The sequence below is a fragment of the Triturus cristatus genome, chromosome 4_1, assembly GCF_964204655.1.
Source record: "Triturus cristatus chromosome 4_1, aTriCri1.1, whole genome shotgun sequence".
Taxonomy (NCBI): Eukaryota; Metazoa; Chordata; class Amphibia; order Caudata; family Salamandridae; genus Triturus; species Triturus cristatus.
This window is the reverse complement of record NC_140585.1, coordinates 1,193,776,788-1,193,804,444: the sequence shown is the minus strand read 5'-3', so window position 1 is coordinate 1,193,804,444 and position 27,657 is coordinate 1,193,776,788. Positions and strand designations below refer to the sequence as shown.

General features: G+C 47.5%; 1 protein-coding gene across 1 annotated transcript in view; it reads right to left on the bottom strand.

The window, feature by feature from the left end:
- Nucleotides 1–899: 899 nt before the first annotated feature.
- Nucleotides 900–27,657, bottom strand: part of RNASEH2A (ribonuclease H2 subunit A) — a 64,652-nt gene continuing 37,894 nt past the window's right edge. Inside the window, exons 7-8 of the mRNA XM_085654475.1 lie at nt 23,706–23,829; nt 900–1,637 (exon numbers count right to left, since the gene is read on the bottom strand). Coding sequence (XP_085510601.1) covers nt 1,493–1,637; nt 23,706–23,829 — 269 coding nt within the window. The 3' untranslated portion in view covers nt 900–1,492. The remainder of the gene's footprint in view (nt 1,638–23,705; nt 23,830–27,657) is intronic.

The following is a 27,657-nucleotide window of genomic DNA, read 5'->3' as shown; positions in this document are numbered from 1 at the left end:
CACCGCTGCTGAAACCGACGCAGCACCTGTCACCACTGCAAGAATCGACGCATCGAGGGATCGCGGCTGAAAAGGTTGACACAGCGCCGCTCGTTGCATCGTTTGCCGACACGTCCCGGATTTCCACGCATTGTCCCTGTGCCGCACGTTTTCCCCAACGCATCACCCGCGGATAGGATTCGTCTCAGAACAGACACATCGCTTACCCCTACAGACCGGACCCGAGGCATCGCTCCCCTGTGTACAGCAGAACTGTTGCATCGCATACACGAAGATCTCAGTAACGACGCATCTTTGTTTTTCGACACTTCTCATCACTGCAGCGGTTTGCCTTGATGAACTTTGTCGCAACAACAGGTACTTTGCAAGAAATCATGCAACCAGAGTTTTCTAAGAACTCAGTTGCTAAAACCTTTTGAAAGTCAGTTGGATTTTTGTCGTTTTGGTCTTAAGTTTATATAAAGATACTTTACATTTCTAAACCGGTGTGGTGTCCATTTGTGGTGTTATTACTGTGTTTCTATGAGTGTTGGTACAAATACTCTACACATTGCCTTTGGGATAAGCCTGTCTGCTCGTGCCAAGCTACCAAGGGGTGAGCAGGGGTTATCCAACGTGTGTATCCCCCTTACCCTGACTAGAAGCAAGGGTCCCTATTTGGACAAAGGTACCTACCTCTGCCAACTAGAGACCCCCAATTTCTAACAATGGGGTAATGTTTTCCGAATCTAGAAAGATGCGCGACTTAATGAGTGGAAAGCAAAATATTAAGACAAGCAAACTATGCAGAGTATTACTGATTTGGTTATGAAATTCCAAAGAGCTTAAACATCAGATAAGAGCAACTAATCCTATGGTCCCACTGTCCCTTGCTTCAAAAATTATCTTCAGAGAAGAACTTGTATATGAACATTTTATTAAGCTTTTTCCCAGCAATTAAATAAATTGATTGGAACAGCAAAGTGTAACCCATAACTAGGATATGCAAATGAGAATTCTAGTTTAAAAGAACATGAAATCAGTGAATAAGTACAATGTTAATGAGAATCTTGACAGGAAGATGCTCGTATGTGCATCAGAACACAAAATCATGTTTCACCCTTCAGGTTGGTGGTGCTTAAACCACACTGCTGAAAGACCACCTCAAACAGTCCAGTTAACATTTGGTTCATATGCACTTTGCTGATGAAATTTAAGAGTGCTGGAAAAACGTCCTCCATTTGTGAGCTCTACATGCCGGGGTCAGAGTCCTACATGCCAATGCCAAAGTCCTGGATGCACACAACCATTTCAAAGGGCAGCACTGGCTTATGTTTTGGTTTCAGGATACCCACTGGCCACAGCTCCCAGACATGAGCTGGTCTGTGTGACCAAACATCTTCCACTATTACACAGTCTTCTAAGCGCAGCAGTTGATGACAGCGCTGTAATACCAAATTCTTCCGTTCCAGGATGCATAGGTCAGTGATGTAGTGAAGGGGACAGTGGACACTCACAGATCAGAAACTGCCTCCAACTTCCTCTCGTGAAAAAAGCGGTGTGGCTGGCGCTTCCCAGTGTCCTTCTTAGGGAAGTACAAGAGCATGGCAGCAGCGTTCTTCTTGGTCTCCTTATCGTCTTCCTCGTCGCTGTCATCCCTGCCCAGAGAAAAAGCCAAGTCAAAACAAACACATGGGCAGCTGCTGAAAGCATATGCACTCCTGAGTGTGTGAATGTGCACTCAACTATGGGAAAGAAGAACAAAAGTTACTTACCTGTAAACTGTGGTTCTCCAGTATTGGTGTCTTTCATAGATTCACATGCTTGAATATTCCCCGTCGTCGAAGTGGGAGTCCCACGGTACATAACAAAGCAATGTAGTAATAACATAAGCCTATTAGGCCTACAGGAAAGAAAAAACCATAGAGTTTATGGATAGACAACTTGTCACCTTTATAACATATCACTGTCGTTATGTTCTAGGTCAAATCCAGCCAATCAGGCGTCCGCACCCTCTAGAACCCTCTCCCCAGAGACTCAGGCTCTCAGATTTTCGTAGCACAAGAGTGACAAAGTCAAATACAAGGAAGAGCCTCTGAGGGGAGGTGGGTGGGTCGCATGTGAATCTATGAAAGACACCAATACTGGAGAACCACAGTTTACAGGTAAGTAACTTTTGTTCTTCTCCAGTATTGGGGTGTCTTTCATAGATTCACATGCTTGAATAAGAGTAGTGAGCAGTAGTAGCAGAATAATACAAGGTACAGAAGAAGCCAGATAGTAGTATAGACAGTGCAAAGATTATATGCATAAAATCTATGTCTATCTATATATATTAGTATATATATTAGTATATATATATATATATATATATATATATATATATATATATATATATATAACATCTTATACATAAATATATAAAGAAATAAAAGTACCTTGTATGCAGGAGGAGGGAAGCAACAGAGGCTCACCTTATTGAAAAAGATTACGAAGGACTGCCTGTACCACAGCTGTATCCGTGTTGTCTGCAGCATCCAGACAGTAGTGTCTCGTAAAGGTGTGTCTGCTGGACCATGTCGCCGCTTTACAGATGGCTTTAAGAGGAACTCCAGCAAACAGCGCAGTGTAAGAAGAAACCTTCCTTGTGGAGTGCGCTTTCACAGCAGCAGCGAGAGGTTTTCCTGCTTGTTGATGGCAAAAGGCAATAGCAGAGGATATCCAACGTGCTATAGATGGTTTGGTGACAGGATGACCTTGCCGCATGCGCCCGTAGGCGACAAAGAGTTGGTCAGTTTTTCGAATGGCGGCAGTTCTCTGAAGATAGAATTTGAGACATCTCTTGATATCTAAAGAATGAAGTGATTTTTCTGCAAACGTCTGAGGATTAGGAAAAAATGTTTTCAAAACAACCGGCTGATTGAGGTGGAAATCAGATGGCACCTTCGGGATATAGGCCGGATTGGTGCGAAGCAGAACAGAGTCTTTAGTAAATTGAAGAAAAGGAGGGTTAATGGTAAAGGCTTGCAAGTCACTGACCCGGCGAGAGGATGTAAGCGCCAGGAGAAGAGAAGTCTTCCAGGTGACATGTTTGAGGCTGGCCTTATGTATAGGCTCGAAAGGCGATTTCATCAGCTGCGCCAATACCATGTTTAGATGCCAAGGAGGAGGAGGCCGACGTATCGGAGGAAACATACGAAACAGTCCCTTGAAGAATTGTTTCATTACTCTTGACGAGTAAAGGGAGTTCGAGCCATCTTGGCGGAATCGTGAGATCGCTGCTAAAAAGACCTTAAGGGTAGCATATGACAGGCCTGATTTTGCGAGGTGCAAAAAGAAAGGTAGTAGTTGTTCAGGCTTGGAATGGATAGGATGAATTTTGACATCACTGCACCAGGAACAAAAGCGTTTTCATTTGAGTTTGTAAGTTTTTACAGTCGAGGGAGCTCTAGCCTTTGCTAATACTTCTCTGCATTCCACAGGGATGTCCATATTCACAAATTCAAAGTACTCAGGTTCCAAGCTGCTAAGTGTAGAGACGCAGGATCGGGATGGCAAATTTGACCGTGTTCCATGGTCAAGAGATTCGGAAGAGGACGAAGCATGATTGGGTCGCACTGAGACAGAAGCAGCAGCTCCGTGAACCATATTTGTCGAGGCCATCGGGGGGCTATTAAGATGAGCCGACAGGGTTCTCTCCTCATTTTCCGTAGGACCTTGGGGACTAAAGGTATCGGTGGAAAGGCGTAAGCATAAATTTTGGACCAGTTCATCAAAAAGTCATTCCCGCATGACTTTGGTTGGGGAAGCCAACTTGCGTAGAACTGGCATTTCCGGTTCAGGTAGGTTGCGAAGAGATCCCGATTCGGGGGACCCCATAGCTGGAATATGCGATCCAGAATGGGTTGGTGTAATTCCCATTCGTGATTGGTCGTGGAGGATCTGCTTAGGGAATCCGCGAGTATGTTGGACGCTCCCGGAACATGGACTGCAGTGAGGGCGATGTGGTGTTGAATCGCCCAATTCCAAATCCTTTGGGTCTGAAGGGACAACAGAACGGACCTCGTGCCTCCTTGTTTGTTGATATAATGCATGCACGTTGTGTTGTCCGTTCTGATCAATACCGTGCTTCCATAAATGATGCTTCGGAAAGCTTTCAGAGCCAGAAAGATGGCCAGTAATTCTAACAGGTTGATGTGTCTTGTCTTTTGATGAACAGACCACCTGCCTTTGACAGTAAGACCCTGCAGGTGAGCGCCCCAACCTTCGAGAGAGGCGTCGGTGGTGAGGGTGAATTGTGGAGAGTCCGCCAGAAAAAGACGCCCCGAGGAGACATGTTCTTCGTGAGTCCACCATAGAAGAGCCTTTCTGAGGCGAGGAGTAACTCTGACTAGGTCGTTGAAATTGCCGGAGACCTGAGCCCATTGCTTGTCCAGTTCTTCTTGGACAGGTCTCATCTTCAGGCGGCAGTGAGGGACTAGAGGAATGCAGGAGGACAACATCCCTAGGAATGACTTCAACTGTCGGACAGAAACGAACTCTTTTAGATGGATAGAGGCCGCTAGATTGCGAAGACGTTGTCGTCGTTCATGCGACACAAAAGCTTTCCCTAGAGTTGTATCCAGAATGGCTCCCAAGAACAGTCTGTTTTGAGCTGGGTGCAACTGAGATTTTTCCAAGTTCAGCGTGAGGCCCAGAGATTGGAACAGGGAGCTGCACACCCGGGTTTGTGTTGACGCTAGTTCGAAGGACTTTGCCTTCAGAAGGCAGTCGTCTAGGTAGGGAAAGATTTGGACTCCCTGAAGGCGAAGGTAAGCTGCCACCGGTGCAAGGACTTTTGTGAACACTCGGGGAGCCGAACGAAGGCCGTACGGCAGGACTTTGAATTGAAAATCCTGTCCAGCCACCCTGAATCGGAGGAACTTTGTGTCTTGGCAAGATGGTAAGATGAAAGTAAGCATCTTGTAGATCTAGGGTTGTCATGAAACCTCCGTGAGAGAGAAGAGGAAGGACCTCTTGTAGGGACAACATGCGAAACGTTTGTGTCTTGATAAATTTGTTCAGGGCTCTCAAATCCAAAATGGGACGCCATTCTCCCGACTTCTTCTGAATAAGGAAAAACCTTGAGTAGAACCCCCTGCCCTTCTGTAGTTTTGGCACCACTTCGATCGCGCCCTTTCTCAATAAGATGTTTAGCTGAATCAAAAGCTCCTTCAAATGTGCAGGAGGGGGACCTCTTGGTGGAGTATTTGGAGGAATCTTTATGAATTCCAAAGCGTGTCCCCTGCGCACAAGATCGAGAACCCATCGATCTGTGGTGATTTGCGACCATTTGCAGAAGAAGCGGGAGATTCGACCTCCAAGTTTTGGAGGAGTCCGTGAGTGAGGGTTAGGAGAGTCATTGTTTCTTTGAGGAATCCTTTCCTCTGTAGGAAGATTTGCCTCTGTATTGCCTGTAATTGGAGGAATTTTGCTGCCGATACGATTGTTGGTTCTGCGAGGAGTAGCGGCCTTGTCCTTGCCTGTACTGGTTGGAATTGCCTCGAAAGGAAGAAGAGGAACCACGACCTCTTACGCCTCGAAATGGCTGTTTTTTGAATTGTAAAGACCCTAGAGCACGAGCTGTGTCAGTGTCCTTTTTGATTGCTTGAAGGGCATCATCTATATGTTGGCCGAAAAGGGATTCGCCGTCGTAAGGCATGTCCAGGATCTTCGTTTGCACCTCTTGACGAAAGGACGTGGCCCGTAACCAGCCCTGACGCCTGAGGACTGCAGCGCCCGCCAAAAGACGGAAGCCAGAGGAGGACACATCAATGCAATCTATAATCTCCGAAGAAATTCTTTCTCCCTCTTGGAGAATCTTCAAAGCCTCTGGTCTGGATGATTCGGGAATAAGATTGATCAAAGATGAAATGTCCGACCACATTTGGCGATCGTAGCGGCCTAAGATCGCCAAAGAATTGGCGGCGCGTACCGTTGCCGCCGCCATAGTGGAAAATGTTTTCCCTATACCATCCAGTCTGCGACCTTCGCGATCTGGAGGTGCCGACACAGGCAATGAAGGATTTCTGGATCGGCGTTGGGCTGCCTGAGTGATGATAGAATCAGGCTTCGTTTGCGAAGTCAAACAGGCAGGAGAATTTGGAGGAGCCTTGTATTTCTTGTCGATCCTAGGAAGGATGGCTGGAATCGAATTAGGGGTTAGCATTATTTTAAGGCCCTCTTGCCATATGAAATTAATGATTGGAATGCAGCGGACCTGCTTTTGAGGTTGGTCCTTAAAGTCATATAAAAAACAATCTTCCTCTCTAGTCGTCATAGGGAGGTGAAATCTTGTAGCTGCTCTCTCCATGAGCAAATGGAAACCACCAATGTCAACTGGGGGAGAATCCAAAGGAGCGGGATCAGCGGGAGAAGGTGTTTGGATCTGATAGTTGTCCCAGTCAGAAAGGAGGGAAGCATCGTCCAGCTCACCCTCCTCCTTGTCAGCGTCATCATCCTGGTCCTCGACAACATCCTCAAGCGTGAAAAGAGGAACCCCAAGAGATTATTCACGAGTCACTGGCGTCGGTGTGACTACTGGTTCCGTATGAAACACAGATTGTTGAGGTGTTTGTGGTGTTGTTGGAGTGGTATGCCCAGACCGTGGAAAACGGCGATTATAATCATCAAGCATATACTGCAAATTGGAAATCAGGCTTAAAGGCAATTGTGCCATGGAAGGTTGCGGAACCGGATGCGTGTCATAAGAGGAGAGATCCTCTTGTCGCAAATCCTCCTCATCATCATCATCAGTGTCCTGACATTTAATCAAGAGCTCGGAAGGACTGCGAGCAGGCCGAAATCTGTCATCCTCATATTCATCATTGTCAGATGAAAACAGCAGCTCAGGAGGTTGCACAGGTGGTTTGAGTGGCATGAGGGTCTCCAGAGACGATTGTCGACGTTGGAGTAGAGAGGTTGATGTGTCCAATGGTATTAAAGCCAGATTTGGAGCTGTAGCGGTCGTTGCTGAAATTCGCCGTTGGGCTACCGTCGACGACAAAGCCACCGTCGACGACAAAGCCACCGTCGACGACAAAGCCACCGTCGACGACGCAGCAGCTCTCGACGACGAAGCCACCGTCGACGACGAAGCACCCTTCGACGACGAAGCACCCTTCGACGACGAAGCACCCTTCGACGACGAAGCACCCTTCGACGACGAAGCACCCTTCGACGACGAAGCACTCGTCGACGATGTCTGCTTTTTCTTATGCTTGATACTCGTCGACGACGAAGTTAAAGGCAACGTCGACGAGATGGGTCTCACCTTCACAGATACCAGCGTCGACGGTGAAGACGCCGACGACATGATCATTGCCGTCTTCAGAGACATAGATGCCGAGGTCGTCAATGTAGGTGCGACGACGGCAGCTCTCGTCGACGGAGGAAGGCTAGATGAACTCGTCGACGAGAGAGGCAGTTTTTGAGGTAAAAACTGCGCAGCTGGAGTCTTAGACGCCTGAGAATCAGATCTCGGGGGCGTCAGGGAAACAGAGAGACTCCTGTGGGGGGAAATCATCCCTCTTGAAGTTGAAGGTTCTCCATGCTGTTTCTTCACCATTTTTGGACGAGGAGAAACTTTTTGAGAGTCAGAAGACCTCTTGAAAGAGGGAGCAGTTTGGATAGAAGACACACTCTCCACATCAGAAACAGGATTTTCTGAAGTCTTCAGCTTCTGTAGCCACAGAAGGAGACGCCCCTCTCTGTCCTTCAAAGTTTTCTGTGAGAAGGTTTTACAGATTTTACAGCCCTTAACCAAATGTTCAGGATACAAACAATAAATACATTTTTTGTGAGGATCTTCAGAATGAAGTCTCAGTTTACCACAGCTCCCACAAGGTCTGAAGAGGGATTTCTTGGTTGAAGACATCCTAGACTCAATCTCTGTGAAAAATGAGATGAAAAAAACTGAGCAAGCTCAGGGAGACTCCCTTCACACGACGTGCGGTAGAAAATCTGAGAGCCTGAGTCTCTGGGGAGAGGGTTCTAGAGGGTGCGGACGCCTGAGTGGCTGGATTTGACCTAGAACATAACGACAGTGATATGTTATAAAGGTGACAAGTTGTCTATCCATGAAAACTCTATGGTTTTTTCTTTCCTGTAGGCCTAATAGGCTTATGTTATTACTACATTGCTTTGTTATGTACCGTGGGACTCCCACTTCGACGACGGGGAATATTCAAGCATGTGAATCTATGAAAGACACCCCAATACTGGAGAATATCTCCTTGTGGCCTTCAGAAAATAGGGGAGGCTAGATGTGGGGCAGGTATAACATGCAGAGTTTAAGTACTGGTCTTCTCAAACTGACCACCAATGTGTAAAACCAGACATGATGTGAATCACTCACCACAGGAAGCCACAACTAACCAAAGGCCCTCCCATCTCAACCCACAATAATGAAAGAATATTTCAAAGGTCCAACCACCTAACATTTTTACCTAAAAGAAAAGGAAGGGTTGCCTGACTGATAGACTGTCCCGCTATTTGGTGATTCATGCAAGAAAACAATCCATCTCCTATTACACAAAAGCATCCCATTATTTTTTTTACCAAAAACCTGCATAATTCTAATATATCTTCCGTAAAACTACAGGAGACAGTAAATATGAATTCTGCCATTATGCACAAGAAACAAATTGCAAAAAAGAAAATAATCCTACAGGGCTAATAGGACCTGGTAAAATAGGTTTTAGGGTCATGAGCAGGCTGCCCTATTCACCATGTAACCTGCAGGTTAAAATTTACCAGCAGACACAGGCATTAATTCTTCCAGGGTTGATAAGCCAAGCACCACTGGTTGAAAGATGTAGCTTTAACAAGTGGGAGAATCTTGCAGATTATTTGCTATATCGTTTAGAACCAGTATGAGAAGTGCAGTTATCACATAGTTGGCCTGAGGAGCACCACTTAGAAGTTGTTTTCAACAAATTAAGGTCCAGTTGTCTGGTAAATAAAAAAAGATCATTTTAGTCCAGTGAACATGCCACAGAGATATGCTTTAATGCACACGTTTCTTTACTCTGGACTGGCACAGGATTGAGGAGCATAAAAGTATATTGGCCTGAAGCCAACTACACATACTTCATCTAACAAGCAAGAAAAGTACTTGCTTGCCATATATTTTGCCAAAATAACAAGTTACTTACCTTCGGTAACGATATATCTGTAAGAGACAGATTAGTTATAGATTCCTCAACTTAGTATTACCCCCAGACGTCAGACTGGATCCGGAGAATTTTTTGTCAGCGGTACCCCTGCGCGTCGAAAGGTGGCGTCGATCGGTCTGCGTTAGTCGTTAGCATCGTGGTCGCCAGGATGATGTCGCGGTAGAAATTAGACGCCGCCCTCGCGCGCTGACGTCAATTCTTTTACACGACATTCCACGCCAGAAGCGCAGAGCCAAGCAAGACACTAACCACTGGTGTACAAAACTAGGGCTCTGAAAGGGATTCCCTGACTCTAGAAGTCAGTTCGCAGAACGGGAAGAATGGGTGGCGTGGTAAGGAATCTATAACTAATCTGAGTCTCTTACAGATATAGCGTTAGCAAAGGTAAGTAACTGGTTCATCTGAAAGAGACAATTAGTTATAGATTCCTTACCTTAGAATAGATACCCCAGCAATACCAACCCCGGAGGTGGGTCTGCGAACTAAGTTCACACCAGAAAGTCCTGGAGAACAGAACAGCCAAAAAAGTCATCTCTCTCTGGACTTGCCTGTCCAGGCAGTAGTGTTTCATCAACGTGTGCAGAGATGCCCACGTAGCTGCCTGACAGATGCCTACGTAGATGCCTGACAGTGGTAGCTGGGCGCACAGTCACTCGAGGCTCCTTCTTTGCCAAAGAGTAGCAAGCTTTAATGCACAAAACAACCTATCAAGAGATGGTCCATTTGTGCACGGCCCAACCTTTTTAGGCGCCCACGTAGCCAACAAAGAGCTGGTCATCCACCCAGAATTGTTTTGTGCGATCCAAATAAAATGGAAGCACTCGTTTTGGATGCAGACGGTGAAGCCTCTCTTCCTTCTTAGAAGGATGCAGAAAGAAGGTGGGCAAAGTGATAGTTTGACCAATGTGGAAAGAAGTAACCACCTTTGGAAGAATGGAAGGCCTAGTCCTGAGGACGACCTTGTCTGGATGAACAGCCAGAAAAGGAGGTTTTGAAGAAATGGCTTGCAGCTCACTCATCCTACGAGCAGAGGTGATGGCAACCAGAAAAGCAGTCTTTAGAGTAAGACGTCTGAGAGGACAGTTATGAAGCAGCTCAAAGGGAGCGCACATAAGGTAGGTAAGAACCCAGTTCAAGTCCCACGGAGGCATTACAAAGAACAGGAGGAAAAAGAGGAGTAATGCCCTTAAGGAAGCACAGCCCTGCTGGGCCAAAGAATGGAGGAACAAGAGAACCTCAGAATGAGGGGCAGAAAGGGGGTATCCACAGCCTTTGCTGCGCACCATGCCACAAATTAATTCCATCTGCAGGCGTATACCGTCCTAGTGGGGGACACCAGACTGCCAAGATAACATCAAAGACTTCAGGAGGAAGGTCGAAGCCTGTCAACTGTTGCCGCTCAATCTCCACGCAAGGAGGTGGAGGCTGGACAGGTTCGGGTGGAGGACCATCCCCTGCTGCTGCGACAGAAGATCCTCCCGAAGAGTCCGTCTGATCGGAGGATCAATGGCCATGTGTAACAATTCAGGATACCAGACTCTTTGTGCCCAATCCGGAGCCACAAAAATGACTTGGGCCCGGTCGCGCTTGAACTTCAGCACTCTAGGCAGAAGTGGTATATGCGAAAAGGCGTACAAAAGACCGCAACTCCACTCGCGTCGAAAAGCATCGCCTAGCGAGTGCCGCCTTGAGAATTCCGACATGCAGAATTGCTGACATTGCGCGTTCTCTTCGGTGGTGAATAGACCTAACCAATGCTCTCCCCACTGTTTAAAGAGACCTTGCGCCACCTCCGAGTGAAGACGCCATTCGTGATCCATCATCCACCTGCGTTTGAGTTTCTCCGCCCTTGCGTTCAGTGAACCTGCCAGGTGTTGAACCACCACGGATATGCCCTGATGTTCCAGCCATGTCCAGAGTCGGGAGAGCCTCAACAGTGTCCATGACCCCACCCAGGTTGTTGCAGTACCACATGGCGGTGGTGTGGTCTGTGAATACCTGCACTACTCTTCCACGGACAGAGGGAAAGAATGCTTTTAGCACAAGATGGATCGCCCAGAGCTCCAGAAGGTTGATGAGGAGCCCGGACTCTGCCGGAGACCAGGGGCTACTGATCTCCGCCTCTCCCAGGTCGCCGACCCACCCCAGAAGGGATGCATCCGTCACCACTGTGAACTCCAGCTGGGGAAGGGAGAGGGATCTGCCAGGGACCTAATACTGGTTTGTTAGCCACCACTGCAATTGTCGTGCAGTGACCTCAGAGATCTGAACGCAATCACGATGCTGTGCCCACTGGAACTTCAGGTCCCACTGCAGAGCAAGCATTTGCCACCTAGCATGATCTACCAGCAGGATGCAGGAGGTCATGAGGCCCAGAAGCCTCAGGGTCATTCTGACCGAAACCCGGGATAATGGCTGAAAGATCGGAATCATAGCCCGAATATCTCGGACTCGCTGCTCGGGAGGATAGACCCGAAACTGCGTTGTGTCCAAAACCGCTCCGATTAAAAGGAGCTTCTGAGAGAGAATCAGGTGTGACTTCGGCAAGTTGATGGTGAACCCAAGCGAACGCAGGAGGTCAGCCGTAGTCTGGAGGTGGGAGACGACAGTCTGGGGCAAGCCCGCCTTCAACAGCCAGTCGTCGAGATAGGGGGAAGACTGGAGACCCTGATCTGCGCAGATGAGCTGCCACCACCACCATCACTTTTGTGAACACCCGAAGGGCGCTGGTAAGGCCAAAGGGGAGCACGGTAAACTGAAAGTGCTTGTGACCCACCGTGAACCGCAGGTAACGCCGATGGACCGGCAGGACGGGGATATGAAAATAAGTGTCTGCCTTGTCGCCCAACAGGCGACGGCCATCAAAGGGCATGTCCATAAGGGTAGCTTGGACATCCCCTGAAAAACCAGTCGACCTGAGCCAAGCGTAGCGAAGGACTACCGATGTTGAAATTGTCCTGCCTAGCGAGTCGGCGGTGTCCAGTCCACAGCGAATGGTAAACTTGGCTGCGTCTCTCCCCTTGGCAACTGCATGGGAGAGCACGGCTCGGGCCTCCTCCGGGCACTGGGGCAGAACCTGCGCCACCATATCCTACATGGAGTGGGTGTAATGGCCCAACAGACGTGGTGTTTACCCACCGCAGTCCCAACCTTGAGGAAGAAAACATCTTCCCAAGATTGTACAGCTTTTTGGATTCCCTATCAGGTGGAGCGGTAGGGAATGCGCATTTGGACGTTGAGGCTTGGAGCACCAAGCTCTCAGGCGAGGGATGTTGGGGGAGGAAACAGGGGTCGCTCGGAGCTGGGCGGTGGCGTTCATCCTATCCACAGGAGCCCCTGTGTTAGGCCTGGACCAGGTGCCCAAAAGGAATGTCAGTGAGGACTTCATTAAACGGAGGAGGAGGAGAAGAAAAGGAAAAGGAGGAGGAGGAGAAGAGGAAAAGGAGGAGAAGGCGACGAAGAAGAGGAGGAGAGGAAAAGGAGGAGGAGAAGAAAAGGAAAAGGAGGAGGATTGGCTCTGCGATCGATCCCTCGACTGCCGGGCCTCAAGAAGCTTTCAGGACCGCTCCCGCAAAGACTTCAGATTCATGGTCCGGCAGTCGGAACAAGACTTGGGGTCGTGGTCGCGTTCCAGACACCACAGGTAACTCGGGCACTCTGGTATCCACGGGTGGGGTGGCTCTCCAACCTCCAAAGTTACAAAGGGTTTCCTCAAAGTCCGCCGAGAAGGGTCCTTAAAAATTGTAACCGCAACTTCCCCATATAATTGTACAGAGACCGCGGTTGTGTTAGCACACTGCACCTGTCCTCCGTGGGGTCCCTTTCCACTCACCGTGGTTCATTGGGGTCCCAGCGATTCTACGTGTTCTAGATGCTGTCTTGACTCCAGTCATGGTTCTTATACCACTGTTTTAGTATATAGTTTGGTCTCCCCCCTGGAGCCCACTGTGTATTGTGCTACTTACAACTGTTTCTTTGCTAAAGTATTGTGTGCTTTGTGTTGCAACCTCTTGTAGAGAATACTAGAGAGTGTTATATTAATATATACATATTTTTATAACTACTGTGTGGTTCTCCTTTCATTTGATTAATACTAAAGGTGATAATCTGGTAAAAAACAAGCTGCTTTACATTCCTTCAAGATTAAGCCTGAAGGCTGCTCTCCACAGCTACCACTAGGATAGCTTTCTAAAGGTTAAATTTGACCTCATACATCATAAGGGATGTTTGGACTGGTGCAAGGTGCCTACTTTAAATAGGGGACAGCATATACCAGGCTAACTTCTCAGTGTCCAGTCAGAAAATGCAGGTAGAAGTAGTGATGATTTTTGGACGTAAATTCCCCTGAAAAACTAAGAGAAAAATTGTAATTTGAGCAGAGCTCAAGGAGACTCCCATCACACAACGTGCAGTAGAAAATATGAGGGATTCAGCCTCTCTTGTGAGTGCAATCATAGCATCTAGCACATGCTAATATACAATTTACATGCAAGTCATTCATGTGTTCAAAAGAACGACAATTTACGTTTTATTTCTTTCAATTTGTTGTTCAGTTGAAATGTTCTTGGCCACAAAGCCAACATGTGTGTCATCACACAGTGAGAATTGTCCTGCGACTTCCTCTGGGCTAAAAGAATACAGAAAACATATTCCCTTGTGATGTAACTCCTAACCTTTCAATTGTTCATATCCAAGTGTGGTGACTTTGGTGTGAACCATCATCTGATTCTGAGATTCCTAATGGTGTAACATGTGTGGAAACCCATGTGCATGATGCAAAAAACCTGCATCTTGCAACTAGAGTGCATGTCTTAAACAATAGTACGTTGTAACCAGAGTCTTTTTTCCATTATATATTTAGATATTCCTTTGTGCTACGGGTGACATCAAACAAATGTCTTACCCCCAATTGTGTTACCTCATTGTGTGCCCATCAAAATAATGTTATATATGGTGTCCAGCGTATTCACCAAAAGTGAATCTCAGAATCAGGATAATTCCCATCGTGCGAATAAACACGTGCTGGCTTTGTGGCTAAGGACATTGCAACTGAACAACAGATTGAAAGAAACAAAAAAGTCAATTGTGGTTCTGTTGAACACATGACTCAATTGCATGTAAATTTTACATTAGCGTGTGCTAGAGGCTAGGATTGTACTATTTTGGTGATCACTGATCGCGTGTTGGGGAGTGGGGTGTCTCTCCCTATCTTAAGAGCACCGCATTTACAATACCAGAACAACAATTGGTGTGGATTATTTTAAAGTGTCAATTTCCTACAACCAATCACCCTCAAAGAGAATACAGATGAATTTCTTCCTGTGTCATATGTTTAATAAACAGATTTGAAACAAAAGAGAATACAGACTTTGAGAGTGTTCTAGAGGGAGCTGCAGCCAGATTGGCTAAAATTTACAGTTTGGTCCTTTTCTTTAAAAAGGACATAGATAGGCTATAAAACCTAATTGTTCTTTACCAGTCTGTCCACTGCAGCAATACACATTGCTTTATTATAGGAGAGTGGGACTCCCACTTCGGCAACTGGGAATGATTCAAGCATGTGAATCCAGTTTCATCGAACAGCATGTCTATAAGCAACACTTGGATATCGTCAGAAATCTCTGTTGATCACATCTGAAGCGCTACACTAGTTCGAAAAGCAAGGCCTATGCAGTTGATGGTTTTCAGACCCTTAATCACACATCTTTGTTTTGCCCCGACCACCTTGGATTATTTGGGCCAGCGGGTTCCTGGCGGCTCCTGGAACAGCCAACAAGATCTTGCTGCCCATGTCCCATAGGCATGGATGTACCTCCCCATAAGGCATACCACAATCAAAGAATGTATAGCCAGGGTAGCTGAGAAACATTTTCTCTAATATATTTCGACTCCCACTCCATGGGGTTCAAATGAAAATTATTTGGATTGATTCGAATTGTGGATCTTGGCACCTCAAGGCTTTTAGGTGCGTGGAGTCTTGTCAAAAAAGAAATCTGTCAACAGAGGCTGCTCTATGACTCTGGCCACAAGTACGCTGATGGGAGGGGATGAGTCTTGAGGAACTTCGATTTTCGATTGAGATCGTATCGACCCGCCATTTTGTGCTCCGCCGCCATCTTGTGTTGCCCTCACTCAGGCAGCACGACGGTCGAAGTCTTTTTCTGCAAGCTTTGTGTTAAAATTACCCTTCTGCCTCCATTTGCAAAGCTGGTGTTAGGTCTGGCCGAGTACACTAATCCCTGTCTGGTTTTTCTAATCCCCGTCTCAACTATCTGTTGGCTCACACTATTCTTTTCTGACTTTATCTTATCGTCTGGCCTTCGCGGTCCTCTGCTAGCATTCTCTCGTTTCACAACTGTCCTCCAATACACACAAACCTATCTCGCCACCTGCAAGTTAGTTGTAGATCCGTTAATGAATTAGTTTGAAGGAGGGGTGAAAAACACAGTTGAAGGAAAGGCTTCTTCGAGTCATCTGACACTTGTTTTTAAACTTTTCCTATTGGTTCTGTCCTATTTTCCAACTTTCCTTATTGGCTCTTTCTTATGTACTCTGGGTGTGTATTTGGTTAATGTATATTTTTCATACATGCTATAAAAGATTGTACGCCACAGAGTGAAGTGGCAGTCTCCTGAGAACCTACCTCGTGTACTTCTGGGACAACTGTACTAGCTGCAGCTAATAAATCTGATCTTTTACGCCGACAGAGTGTCCCCGTGTCTCTGTGTAGCTAAGCAGGAGAACCAAGGAGATTAAGGCGTACCCTGCGCCGCTAGGTCCAAAAGGTTCTGGTTCTTCAGTCTGCCTTAGACAAAGTAGAAATTAATAACCGTAGGGACAGTGTTGAATGGTAATAGTGGCTCAGATATAGTTGTACCTAGTTTAAGAACTTCAGTCCATAAATTGCCTTGGTTTCCCCAAGTAGAAAAATTCAAGTCTAGCACTTCTGCTGCTCCTCGCACTACCTTAGCAATTGAGGCACTGTCTTCCGTTAGTGAACACGGCGGTGAGTTCAGCTCTGTCACTAGTGAGATATCCAGCTCACTGGCACTTTACAAGTGTAACTAAAGCCCTTCATCAGTGTAGTGAGGGGAGAGCAGATTGTCTGCCTCCTCCTCAGAGTTGTTGGGGACATCGGTTATGCATTGAAGTTTATGCCAAAGAGGGTCTCTACCCTCCGAAACTACTGGTGTTGAGGGAGTGGCTGGCTGCATAACTGCTTGTTGTGCCTTAGATATATCATAGAGCAACATAGGCCGGGTGTGAGCAGACTTGGACTTGAAGAAGTGTGGCGCTGCGGCCAGGGCAACTGACTCTGGAATCCAGGGATCACAGTTCGATCCCCGGCGGCAGATTAGCCCAGCACCATGTGACTCTGGGCAATAGCTTGCTTAATCTTCCCGACGGCCCCCAGCGCCTAGAGACCCTTACGGGTGATTGTTCGCGCTTTATAAATGTGGATTATTACTTGGTTCAGAAACACATGTTGCAATTGTACCAGCATCAGCACAAAACAACTAGCATGGACCCTAATACTGCAGTGGAAGTCTGAACCGGCTTTGGTACAGACTCAGAAACTGGTGTTAATGGTGAACAACTGGTGGCAGAGGAGGACCGGCAGGTAGTGCCCCACTAGGACCCAAAGGCACACTTGAGGGAGCCAATAGCACACGGAAAGGTTGCAGCATGTCCTCCTTGGAAGCAGCCATACGCTGCAGGGTCGAAGATTACACCGGGAATTCAGGCCGCGCTGGGACCAAATTGGGAAAGACTAGGAGTTAGAAGAAGCCGGACCATCGAGGGCCACCCTTGCGACTTCTTGCCAGACTCAGTGGGGCAATGGGGACATACCCCACCTGGGTTTGTGGCATTTATGGTGCCTTTTCAACCTCGACTTACTAGAAGACTTCAAGCAGGAATGGAATTTCATGCAGAAAAGACTGATCGATAATGTGCCTGGTGACCTGGACGGGACCTCCATTTCAAACGTGCCCTCTTCTAATGCTCAGCAAAATAAAACTTTTCCTTTGACTCTCCGATTGCCTCCGGGCGCATGGCACCGCACTTGCTGCATAACTGAGTCATGACAGGAGCCACATAGCCACAGTTTGGCCGGTCCATGATAAACATTTGTTTTCGGCCGTTGTTTTTTGGGGTCCGGGGCATCTTCCTTGGCACACTGTCCTTGAAAAAATATTTGCAGTTGTCGGAAAACCACAAAAGTTGGGAGTTGAGCTCCGGATCCACATGTAGAAGCGTGGAAACCTAGAAACTGATGTCCATGCACAGAGGTGGTGCTTATATGCGGCTTCTCTCCGTCACTTCCGGGGCAGTGTGAAGTTACAGTGGAGCCATGCACTGCACCTGATAGAATACGAGGAGCACTGATGGGGGGGAAAAAAAAAAAGTTTCAGTCGGGTGCCTGGGATATTCTTAAGGGGACGAATCTGCAGTTCGAAGTAACCATCAGAATCCCCCGAGGGCCATCATTATGACTGAGCAGCCCCCCTAAGGGATATTCTGATATCAGTGGAGGGTTTGTCAGATTTTACAGCCAATGATCATTTAATAAGAGTTATTTCCTCGCTCAAAAGCTCAGACATGGGGCCATCAACCAGTTGCATCTCCCTGACTAAATAAACAACAAAAATAATTCAGAGTAAACCTTCTAGTGGATAGCAGGGGGCTGCTAGGCTTCAAAACGATATCCAGGGACAATTTTCTGGAGGAAAAAAAAAAGGTCTTTCAAAAAACCTTATCTGAAGAGCTAAAAAGCAGAGCTCAGTTCAGAGACCCCCTCAAACCCCATGGCGACAGTCTTCTAAGGTATGCCAGAATACAGCGCACCCTTACCTCACTACTGAAGCTTGGGTCTTTTCAACAGCGGTGAATGTGCTACTGAACTGGTTCTGTGTACAGCCTCTCAGGCTTGTTGAAGTCTCACACGGTGGGACTCCGCTCGAAAACGGGGTAAGGGGTTACCCGTGCGGCCAAATAAAAGATCCAGCGCTGGAGAACTGGTAGATCTGGAGAGGAGACACGTCTGTGCTGATGCGCACGACTGGCTCCACTGAGCAAGGGTACGGACTCAAAGTATGCAGCCACAGACCGGAAACACTGCCACTATTGAGAACAGGACGGCAGTAATGTGTAAGAGAAGCGCGTTCGGGGGGAGGTCATACTGGTGTCGGAGCACATTATTTCACCTTAATACAGTGGTTAAATATAGAGGCGAGCGCCGCCTCGGATGCGCAGAGCGCCGGCTCCTGTCCATGCCCCCCCCCCCCCCCCCCGACCCGCGGGGCTGGTGTGGGTCTGCCCCGGGACAGCAGAGCTGTCGGAGACGCTCACTGTGACATGTTCATCGCGACCCCTCGAGGAGCCCGGTACACCAGGCGTCCCTTCCTCGGTCTCTCCGGGGCCCTCTGCTCTGCTGAACTCTCCTCTTCCCACCAACCCAGGGGCAGAAGTCGGGACCAATTTGTGACATGAAAACAATCATGGTCGCTCGTGGCTCATCGATGCGGTTTCTAGGCACTGCAGCCATTCTGTCTTCGGCGAGAGGTCATGCGGCCAGGATCCGCATAAAGAGTCAGACTGTTCCTATGCCACCCTACCCCATCCTCAGCCGAGAGGCGGAAGGCCAGCCCCGTCCTACCACCACAGTAGGGAACTGCCAATTTAAAGTCTGCCCAATGTATTCATACGATTCAATAAGCTCAGCTCTTCCAATAACATTTTCAGACTCTTTAGGGTGAATTCTCACTGAGTCTTTACCCCAACGAGGAACGTTAGATGTATCCATTCCAAAGATGACTGGCGGCAGAGCCCTTTGCCACAGAGATGAGTGAATGGGATGAGCAAAAAAGAAGTTGTACTTTCTTCTACTAGAGCAAAGCGCGAGCCTTGCAAACATTTTACATGCAGAAAGAATAAAAGGGTATCTCACATTTACAAAGCACTTTTACAACAACCTAGCTTTACTACAAATCTTTTACAACTCACAAGCCTTTACATCACAGGCAAAGGGAAGAAGCAACTTTCTTTTTTTTTTATAGAGTTGAAGGGGTGGGTAGTGGTAAGGGATGTTTAAGGGTTCAGGAATGGGCAGCAGTAAAGACTTTGGAGTTCACAGGTTGGTAAAGGGAGGAATAGGGTTTTAGGGTTCAGGGATGGGTAAAGAGGTAAGGAGTTTGTAGGGTTCGCAGGTGGGGTAAAGAGTTCAGAGGTAAGTAGAGGTTAAAAGAAAAAAATAATATATATCTACACATTATTACAGAAAATAAATTAAGGATAATTATGTTTTTTTTTTTTTTTTTTAACTATGTGTTGTAAAAAATATACATTACAAAAGTACTTTACATTGTGGTACATTACTTTGTAACAGTACGCAATGCAATAAAAGAGTTGTAATGTGCCAAGATGTAAAGGCTTATGTTATGTCTGATATTCGTAAAATAAAAAAAAAAACACGTATTTCACAACAGCAACTACCTGTTCCAACACCTCTACTTGCCCAGCACTACTTTTTCCAGAATTAAAAAAATAACGGGCAATCCTTTATTCAACGGCCACTGGACGGGGTGACTGTGGCTTTCCATGCAGGCCTTTTGGATGGACTATGCGCAGAATGGCTGACAGGATCTGAGCATGACCAAGAGTGTTGCGGCCATTCTCATCACAATGGCACATCTCTTTGTAGGAAGAGCTTCCAGGCGCTTCAGAGTCGGCTCCAAAAACGTTTGGGATCCGATGACTCCAGCTCCACTCTTGTTGAGCGGGTGGGTAAAAAGGAGGTTATGTCATGGCCGCCTAGGGTGGACTGTCTGAAAACCAGGGATAAGTCCTTTGTTCATGAACATGATTAGGAGGCAACACCCTCAGGGCACACACAATTTAGCCGTGTATAGTTACATTAATTATTCATACGTGCTATTATTAATGAAGTTGTGTTACTACATTTTATATAGTACGGTTACAAACTTTAAACGGATACAACAGCACTGCATCCTGTAGGCAAACAACCTACAAGGGGCGTGATGGAAAGCCGTGGCTGCGCAGAGAAACCAGGCTTCCTAGCGCAGAGGGGTGGGGTCCCGCGCATTACACTAGAGGCCAAGCAGGGCATAGCTGGCCAGAGGCAGACATCAGGGCATCAACTCGGGGAGGGTTTGCTTGTCTAGTGAGGAGCGTGGGCATGGAAACAAGTGAAGGATGGATATCTGGAAGCCACCCTCCATGAAACGGAGGGTATTCGTTTCGGCGTCTCTTCTAGAAGGTTCCAAGGCCGCTCTGCCTACATCTGAACACGTGCCCTTCATGTACGAGATATGACGCAGCCCGCAGCCTCTCTGGTAACAAGAGTCCTTGTCCCCAATCAGTAAGCGCTTATAATATTAGAAACCGATGCTGCAGAGACTAAAAAAAGAAAAGAAAAATGCATTTCTGTAAATGAGGAATAAAAAAGCTACAAAGCATATTTGGAGTGAAATGTGGCGACTCTGGAGGGCAGTGTTCTTGAACAGAGCGCTGTAATGATGACACTGCAGTCGGAGCGCTAGAACAGTACGGAGTGGTTCAGACGGAGGGGGCGGGAGACGACCGTGGTCCACACATCAGAGAGGGGTTGGGCCCGGCGTAGCTCTAGCTAGGAGGCTGGCAGACAAGGTCACACAAGCAGAGGGTGAAGTGAAACAAAAGAAGCGACGACGGCCTCGGCACTGAGCAGTCCCTTGTTCCAGGGGGCGAGTAGTGTTACAAAAATGTATCCGCGTTCCTTCCCGCACAGGCTGGCGAGGACACGCTCCAAGGCCGTAGAGAACAGACAACAGCAACAAGTGGAGGGCAGCACGGCTTGGCTGCCAGGGTGGCACGTGGAAGCCTGGGCCATCAAGGGGAGGGGGCGGGGGGAGAGGGGCAGTGTCATGGCACCTCTGTCACAGGCGAGCGAATACCCACAGGGCATCAAACAGAGGGCATCTCACCCCAGCTTTCCACCGCCACCGATATTCCGGGACTTGGACACAAAACAGAGATACACCAATGAACCCAAAATATGGCCAGCTGTACCCTTGCTGCTGCAGTACTGGGACCGATATGCTGCTTTGTGAGTGAACTGAAATCCTAACCAGCAACACACCCGGTCAATCCACTACTGAGGAACCGGTCTGCAAGTGCAAAGGAATCCAACAAGCCGCACCATGTGCCACTCCACGTTAGAAACCCACACGCAGCTCTGCCAATGCACCTCAATCCGCATCTCAAGTCCACATGCCACTCCAGTGCTAGTGTACAGTCCTACAGCTCCCCCTGCTATGCCAGTGCAGCTCTGCCAATGCAACTCAACCCAAACCGGCAGTGCTGTACGCCACTCCAGTGCTTGTGTGCAGAGTCCTACAGCTCCCCTGCTATGTCAGTGCAGCTCTGCCAATGCACCTCAACCCAGACCGGCAGTGCTGTACGCGACTCCAGTGCTTGTGTAGTCCTACAGCTCCCCCTGCTATTCCAGTACAGCTCTACCAATGCACTTCAACCCAAACCGGCAGTGCTGTACGCCACTCCAGTGCTTGTGTGCAGAGTCCTACAGCTCCCCTGCTATGTCAGAGCAGCTCTGCCAATGCACCTCAACCCAGACCGGCAGTGCTGTACGCGACTCCAGTGCTTGTGTAGTCCTACAGCTCCCCCTGCTATTCCAGTACAGCTCTACCAATGCACTTCAACCCAAACCGGCAGTGCTGTACGCCACTCCAGTGCTTGTGTGCAGAGTCCTACAGCTCCCCTGCTATGTCAGAGCAGCTCTGCCAATGCACCTCAACCCAGACCGGCAGTGCTGTACGCGACTCCAGTGCTTGTGTAGTCCTACAGCTCCCCCTGCTATTCCAGTACAGCTCTACCAATGCACTTCAACCCAAACCGGCAGTGCTGTACGCCACTCCAGTGCTTGTGTGCAGAGTCCTACAGCTCCCCTGCTATGTCAGTGCAGCTCTGCCAATGCAACTCAACCCAAACCGGCAGTGCTGTACGCCACTCCAGTGCTAGTGTACAGTCCTACAGCTCCCTGCTATGCCAGTACACCTCTGCCAATGCACCTCAATCCAGACCAGCAGTGCTGTACGCCACTCCAGGGCTTGTGCACAGAGTCCTACAGCTCCCCCTGATATGCGAGTGCAGCTCTGCAAATGAGCCCCAATCCAGTGCTGTACGCTACTCTAGGGCTTGTGTACAGAGTCCTACAGGTCCCCCTGCTATGCCAGTACAGCTCTACCAATGCACCTCAATCCAGACCTGCAGTGCTGTACGCCACTCCAGTGCTTGTGTACAGTCCTACAGCTCCCCCTGATATGCCAGTACAGCTCTGCCAATGCACCTCAATGCACACCTCAGGTCCACATGCTACTCCAGTGCTTGTGTGCAGAGTCCTACAGCTCCCCCTGCTATGCCAGTGCAGCTCTGCCAATGCACCTCAAGTCCACATTGTATTCCAGTACTGGTGCGCACCACACACGGCTCTGCTATTACAGGGGTCTCTGTTAGAGTTAAACATGCACTGAGGACAGAAGAATCCACCTATAGGAGATTCCAGGCGCGCAACGCCCATTGGGCTCAAAGGGCTTATTTAAAGGGTTTCTTCAGTACAGAGAAGACCAACGTGGATATCCGGTCATTTTAGCAATCTCTAAGACAAGGACTGCAACAGTAAGGAGTCTATAGATCCACTTAACGAGAACAGCTGTGCAGAAGAGAGTCAAAGAAAAGATGACAAGTTGGAGTGCTGTAAGTGAATGGAACAAATAGATGGCTTGGTGAGTGGGCAATCATTGCGTTAATCTATGGAAAGATGCCAAGATTGCAATGCAAACAAGGATGCCATTCAGTGCCATGGGGTTCAATGAACGAAGCGTGCCATGTGTATCGGACTCTCCCACAGTAGGCTCGGGCCCTTCCTGCTCTCGTGGGTTTTAACTTTCTCAGTAGAGAGGTTTCCTTGTGGACAGATTTCAAACTTTACTCCCTCAAATATTTTCTTTACCAGGTACGTGGTGTTGAGCTGCACACAATTAACATGGGGCGTCTTATGACTGCACGAGGCGAATTATCCACACCGCCCTGGGCGACTCGAGATCTCTTGATTGGCAGAATTATTCACACCTCTCAGAGGACAAGTCGAGATCTCGAGACTGAGAAAGCTAGACACACCAGACAGGAGACCGCTTGTGATCAGGGTACAGAAATCCTGGAAGTGGAAAGGCAGGGGGTGGGGATAGTCCGTTCGGCCCTGAAAACCAGTCTAGAGCTCACCAGCCACTACCCAAGACAGACATTTCAGGGGGTGAAGAAGATACTGAGGTGGTGATGGGTGACAAGAAGGCTCAAAAGGACCAAACCACGCACCAGATCCAATCTGCTGTAACAAAGGGGCTATCACTCCTGGAAAGGGAGGTCATGGAACAAGTATAGGCCAGGCGGCTGGCCACTTATCGATGAAAAGACCGTGTGATAGGCCTCACTTACCAGTGCACGGGCACCGCTCTGCTGTCCAATATTGTCTGAGCGGTACTCCAGCTGAAGCGCACGAACTGGGGGTAGCCGAAGACGGGGTCCAGTACCTTGGCCAGCCAATCTTTGGTCTTGGGGTCTGAAGAAAATGAAGATGAACTGTTAGAAAAGTGCAATTATGGGAATTCACATACCACTGTATTATCACTGGACGGCATGGACAAGACCATACAATTATTTTTTTTAATCTACATTTTGGACTTCTTAGGCATTATTCTACGAGAAAAAAAATACTTGAAAATGGGTTGGCAACATTTTAATTATGCCTGCTAAATCGGTCGCATTCTGGAAATTGAACACTTCACGAAAAAGTACTACGTTTCCAAAATTTCTTTGAGGCTGTGACAGTTAAACTCTTTCAAAAGCAATTTAGTATGGAATAAATATAGACCAGAATCGGCTCTATATAATTATGCAATGCCCAGCCGGACATTGAGGTTTAATGATCAAGAAAAACAGATAATTTAGACATACGTTAGAATATTGAGTGGGACACAGTCCTGCGTCCTTCAACACTAAACAAAAATTACAAACAGTCAAACATATAAGACATTTATCAGGCTGAAGAGAGAAGCTTATAGCCAATACGAGATTCAAGGGCAAGCTTTCACGGTAGTACAATGTCATGCACAATTTTAACATATGTGTTTAACATGCATGTTTGTACATAGGGTCGACGACGTTTCGATCTATTCAAACAATACATAGATCATCATCAGGACTAGGGAATACACAAGCCTGAGAGTGCAATTCCTGTAAAAAAATATAAAGGGGGAGAAATGGAAGGAGAGAGGAGAATTCCATTAAAACAACCTACAGATACTGAGAATACTCAATAATGACAGTGGTCATGCACGACATGTCCTTAGTGAATTACGAGCCAAGGGAGGCCGGTTGTGAGAGCGAAGGAACTACAACTAATTTCCAATTGAGGACGAAAATTCAGAAAGGGACCTCACAATGAATTTACAAAGGTGAGCGAGGCGGTAGCACCTGGATCGCAGTAAAATAGACTGTGAGAAAGCGGTGGGCGAGCCACAGCGTGCAATTTGATGGTAATTGTCCGCAGTTGAGGGGGTGAAATTAACCGCATTATTGAGGAGATGTGGTCTACTTGTGCGGTGACCTATTACGAGATGGAATTGGCGAATTGTCAGTGACGTGAGGAATAAAAGTGGGGGAGGGAGCAATGAACGTGAGCCGATCGGCGTCGTGAAGGAGGAAACAATTTAAGCATGGAGACTAACCAGAATCGGAGACGAACAATTCCTATTTACTATTAAAACGGAACCGAATTACAGTTGTTTGTTCGGGGGTCCAGCTGCCAGGAGGAGATTCTCAGAATGTGGCAACGCTGAAAATTAAGGAAGGGAGCAAAAATGAGGGATGGCGATCAAAGCATTGGAGGAGGAATCAGTGGGTGGGAAGAGGGACTCACCACTTGCTCGTCGCGGCGTGCAGAAGGAGCTGTAACAATATTCAGCTTCCGGGTAACGCGGCTTGACAATCCAAGGTCCGCCTAAGGAGGAGCGCAATGCGGGCTCTTATACTCCAAATCACTACTGAAGGCAGAGATGAAGGCTTTCTTAGCTCTAAAGAATTCCAATTCCTCAATGCAAAATCACCCAGAATACCGGTTATCTACACTCTTCCGAAGATACATAAACACCTCACTTCTCCTCCTGGCCGCCCTATAGTCTCGGGTTGCGGTTCTATTTTAGAACCACTAGGCCAGTACGTCAATTATTTCATCAAAGATTTCGTACCCCAGACTCTATGCTACATTAGGGATAGCATGGACATGATCAATTTGATTGAACACCATCCCTTTAACTCTTCTGAGCACCTCCTTTGCACTCTTGACGTGGAATCACTCTATACAAATATTCCACAGACCTTTGCCCTCAGAGTGATCCAGCAAGTCCTTGACTCTAGACCGAGACCACATGCAGTTCCCACATTATTTATTTTGAAATTGCTTGAAATGTGCCTTACTAGGAATTTCTTCTGTTTTGATGACTTATTTTTCGAGCAGGTGAAAGGCACGTCGATGGGCGCTATTTTTGCCCCGAACTTGGCCATTCTCTGCATGGATTTTCTTGAAACTAACATCATTTTGTCACCCACTAACCCCTTCATATCTGGCGTTAAATTATGGCGTCGATACATTGACGACGTTTTCTTGATCTGGCACAACAGTACTGACTTATTGACCAATTTTCAGCATTGGCTCAATAACAATTGTTTAGGTCTCCAGTTTACACTTTCTACTGACTCCTCATCCATCCCCTTCCTAGACCTGATTATATATCACTCCGATGGTGAACTCCTCACCAAACTCTACAGGAAACCTACCGAACGGAACACACTGCTGAGATATGAGAGTAATCACCCCAGGGCCCTGAGGGATTCTCTACCGTACTCCCAATTTTTGCGTATTCGGCGCAATTGTTTTTCAAAAGAAAACTACTTCACCGAGGCCTCAGTCCTCTCTGAGAAACTGAAAGCTCGAGGTTACCCCAAGCGACTTGTTCGCAACGCCCAGAAACGGGCCTGGTATTGCCCTAGGGAAACCCTGCTCACACCCAACCCCAAAAAAGAAACCAAAAGGATTGTATGTGTGACCACTTTTTCGGTCATTTCCAACCATGTGCGTAAATCTGTTCTCAAGCATTGGCCCATACTAAATGCGGGTATTCTTAATCTGGAAAGACCATTATTTGCCTTTCGTAAAAATCGAAATTTGAAAGACCATCTAGTGCGTGCTGCGATCCCCAGAAAGACACCTCCGACAACCCTGAATGCACACTGGGGCCTCACGCCCTTGGTTGGTCACGCTAAATGTGGTAACTGTAATCTGTGTGACTATACATTAGAAGGCAAAACTTTCTCTTTTGGCAACATTGTCATTAATTCTAATGGGTTCTCCAACTGCAACACATGCAATGTGATTTATTTGATTCAGTGTCCATGCAACAAGAACTACATTGGTCAGACAACCCAGAAGATCAAAACAAGAATCGGACAACACCGCAGCAGGATTCGCTGTAATGTCCCTAACGCACCACTGGTTGAACATTTCAAACAGGCCAACCACCAAGACAACGAGATCAAATGGACTGTTCTACGAATCATCAAGCTGCCACCAAGAGGTGGCGATCTGGCGCAAATCCTCAATAAAGAGGAGTTGAAGCTCATTATTCAGTTGGACACAATCCGCAATGGTCTTAATAGGAATGAGGACTGGCTATCTCTTATTTAATGAATCTGAAAATTCAACTGCTGTTTTAATGTTTTCACAATTGGCACATATTCCATTCTGCCTGCAACATTTGCAACTTAATTGTAATGGTATTACGTGTTTAACTGAACAGTGTACTCCTCGTTTTTCCTATCACCTTCATCACTTCCTATTCACCAACACTGACCCAATATGGCCGCCGTTAATCCCCTCACGGATTCCCCGTCTCCACACACTTTGCACATCCTGTCACATGACAAGGTTGGTTCGGTCACGTGCCTCCCGGGCTTGCTTTATTAACTAAGCGGAGCTCTCTACCTTCAACCTGCGATCGTGCAGCTCACTCGTTTTCTGGTAAGTGCTTGTGTGGCGCGTTCACCCCTGTTCCATGGCCCCCCTCCCCCCGTCTCTAACTCCCGCATTGCGCTCCTCCTTAGGCGGACCTTGGATTGTCAAGCCGCGTTACCCGGAAGCTGAATATTGTTACAGCTCCTTCTGCACGCCGCGACGAGCAAGTGGTGAGTCCCTCTTCCCACCCACTGATTCCTCCTCCAATGCTTTGATCGCCATCCCTCATTTTTGCTCCCTTCCTTAGTTTTCAGCGTTGCCACATTCTGAGAATCTCCTCCTGGCAGCTGGACCCCCGAACAAACAACTGTAATTCGG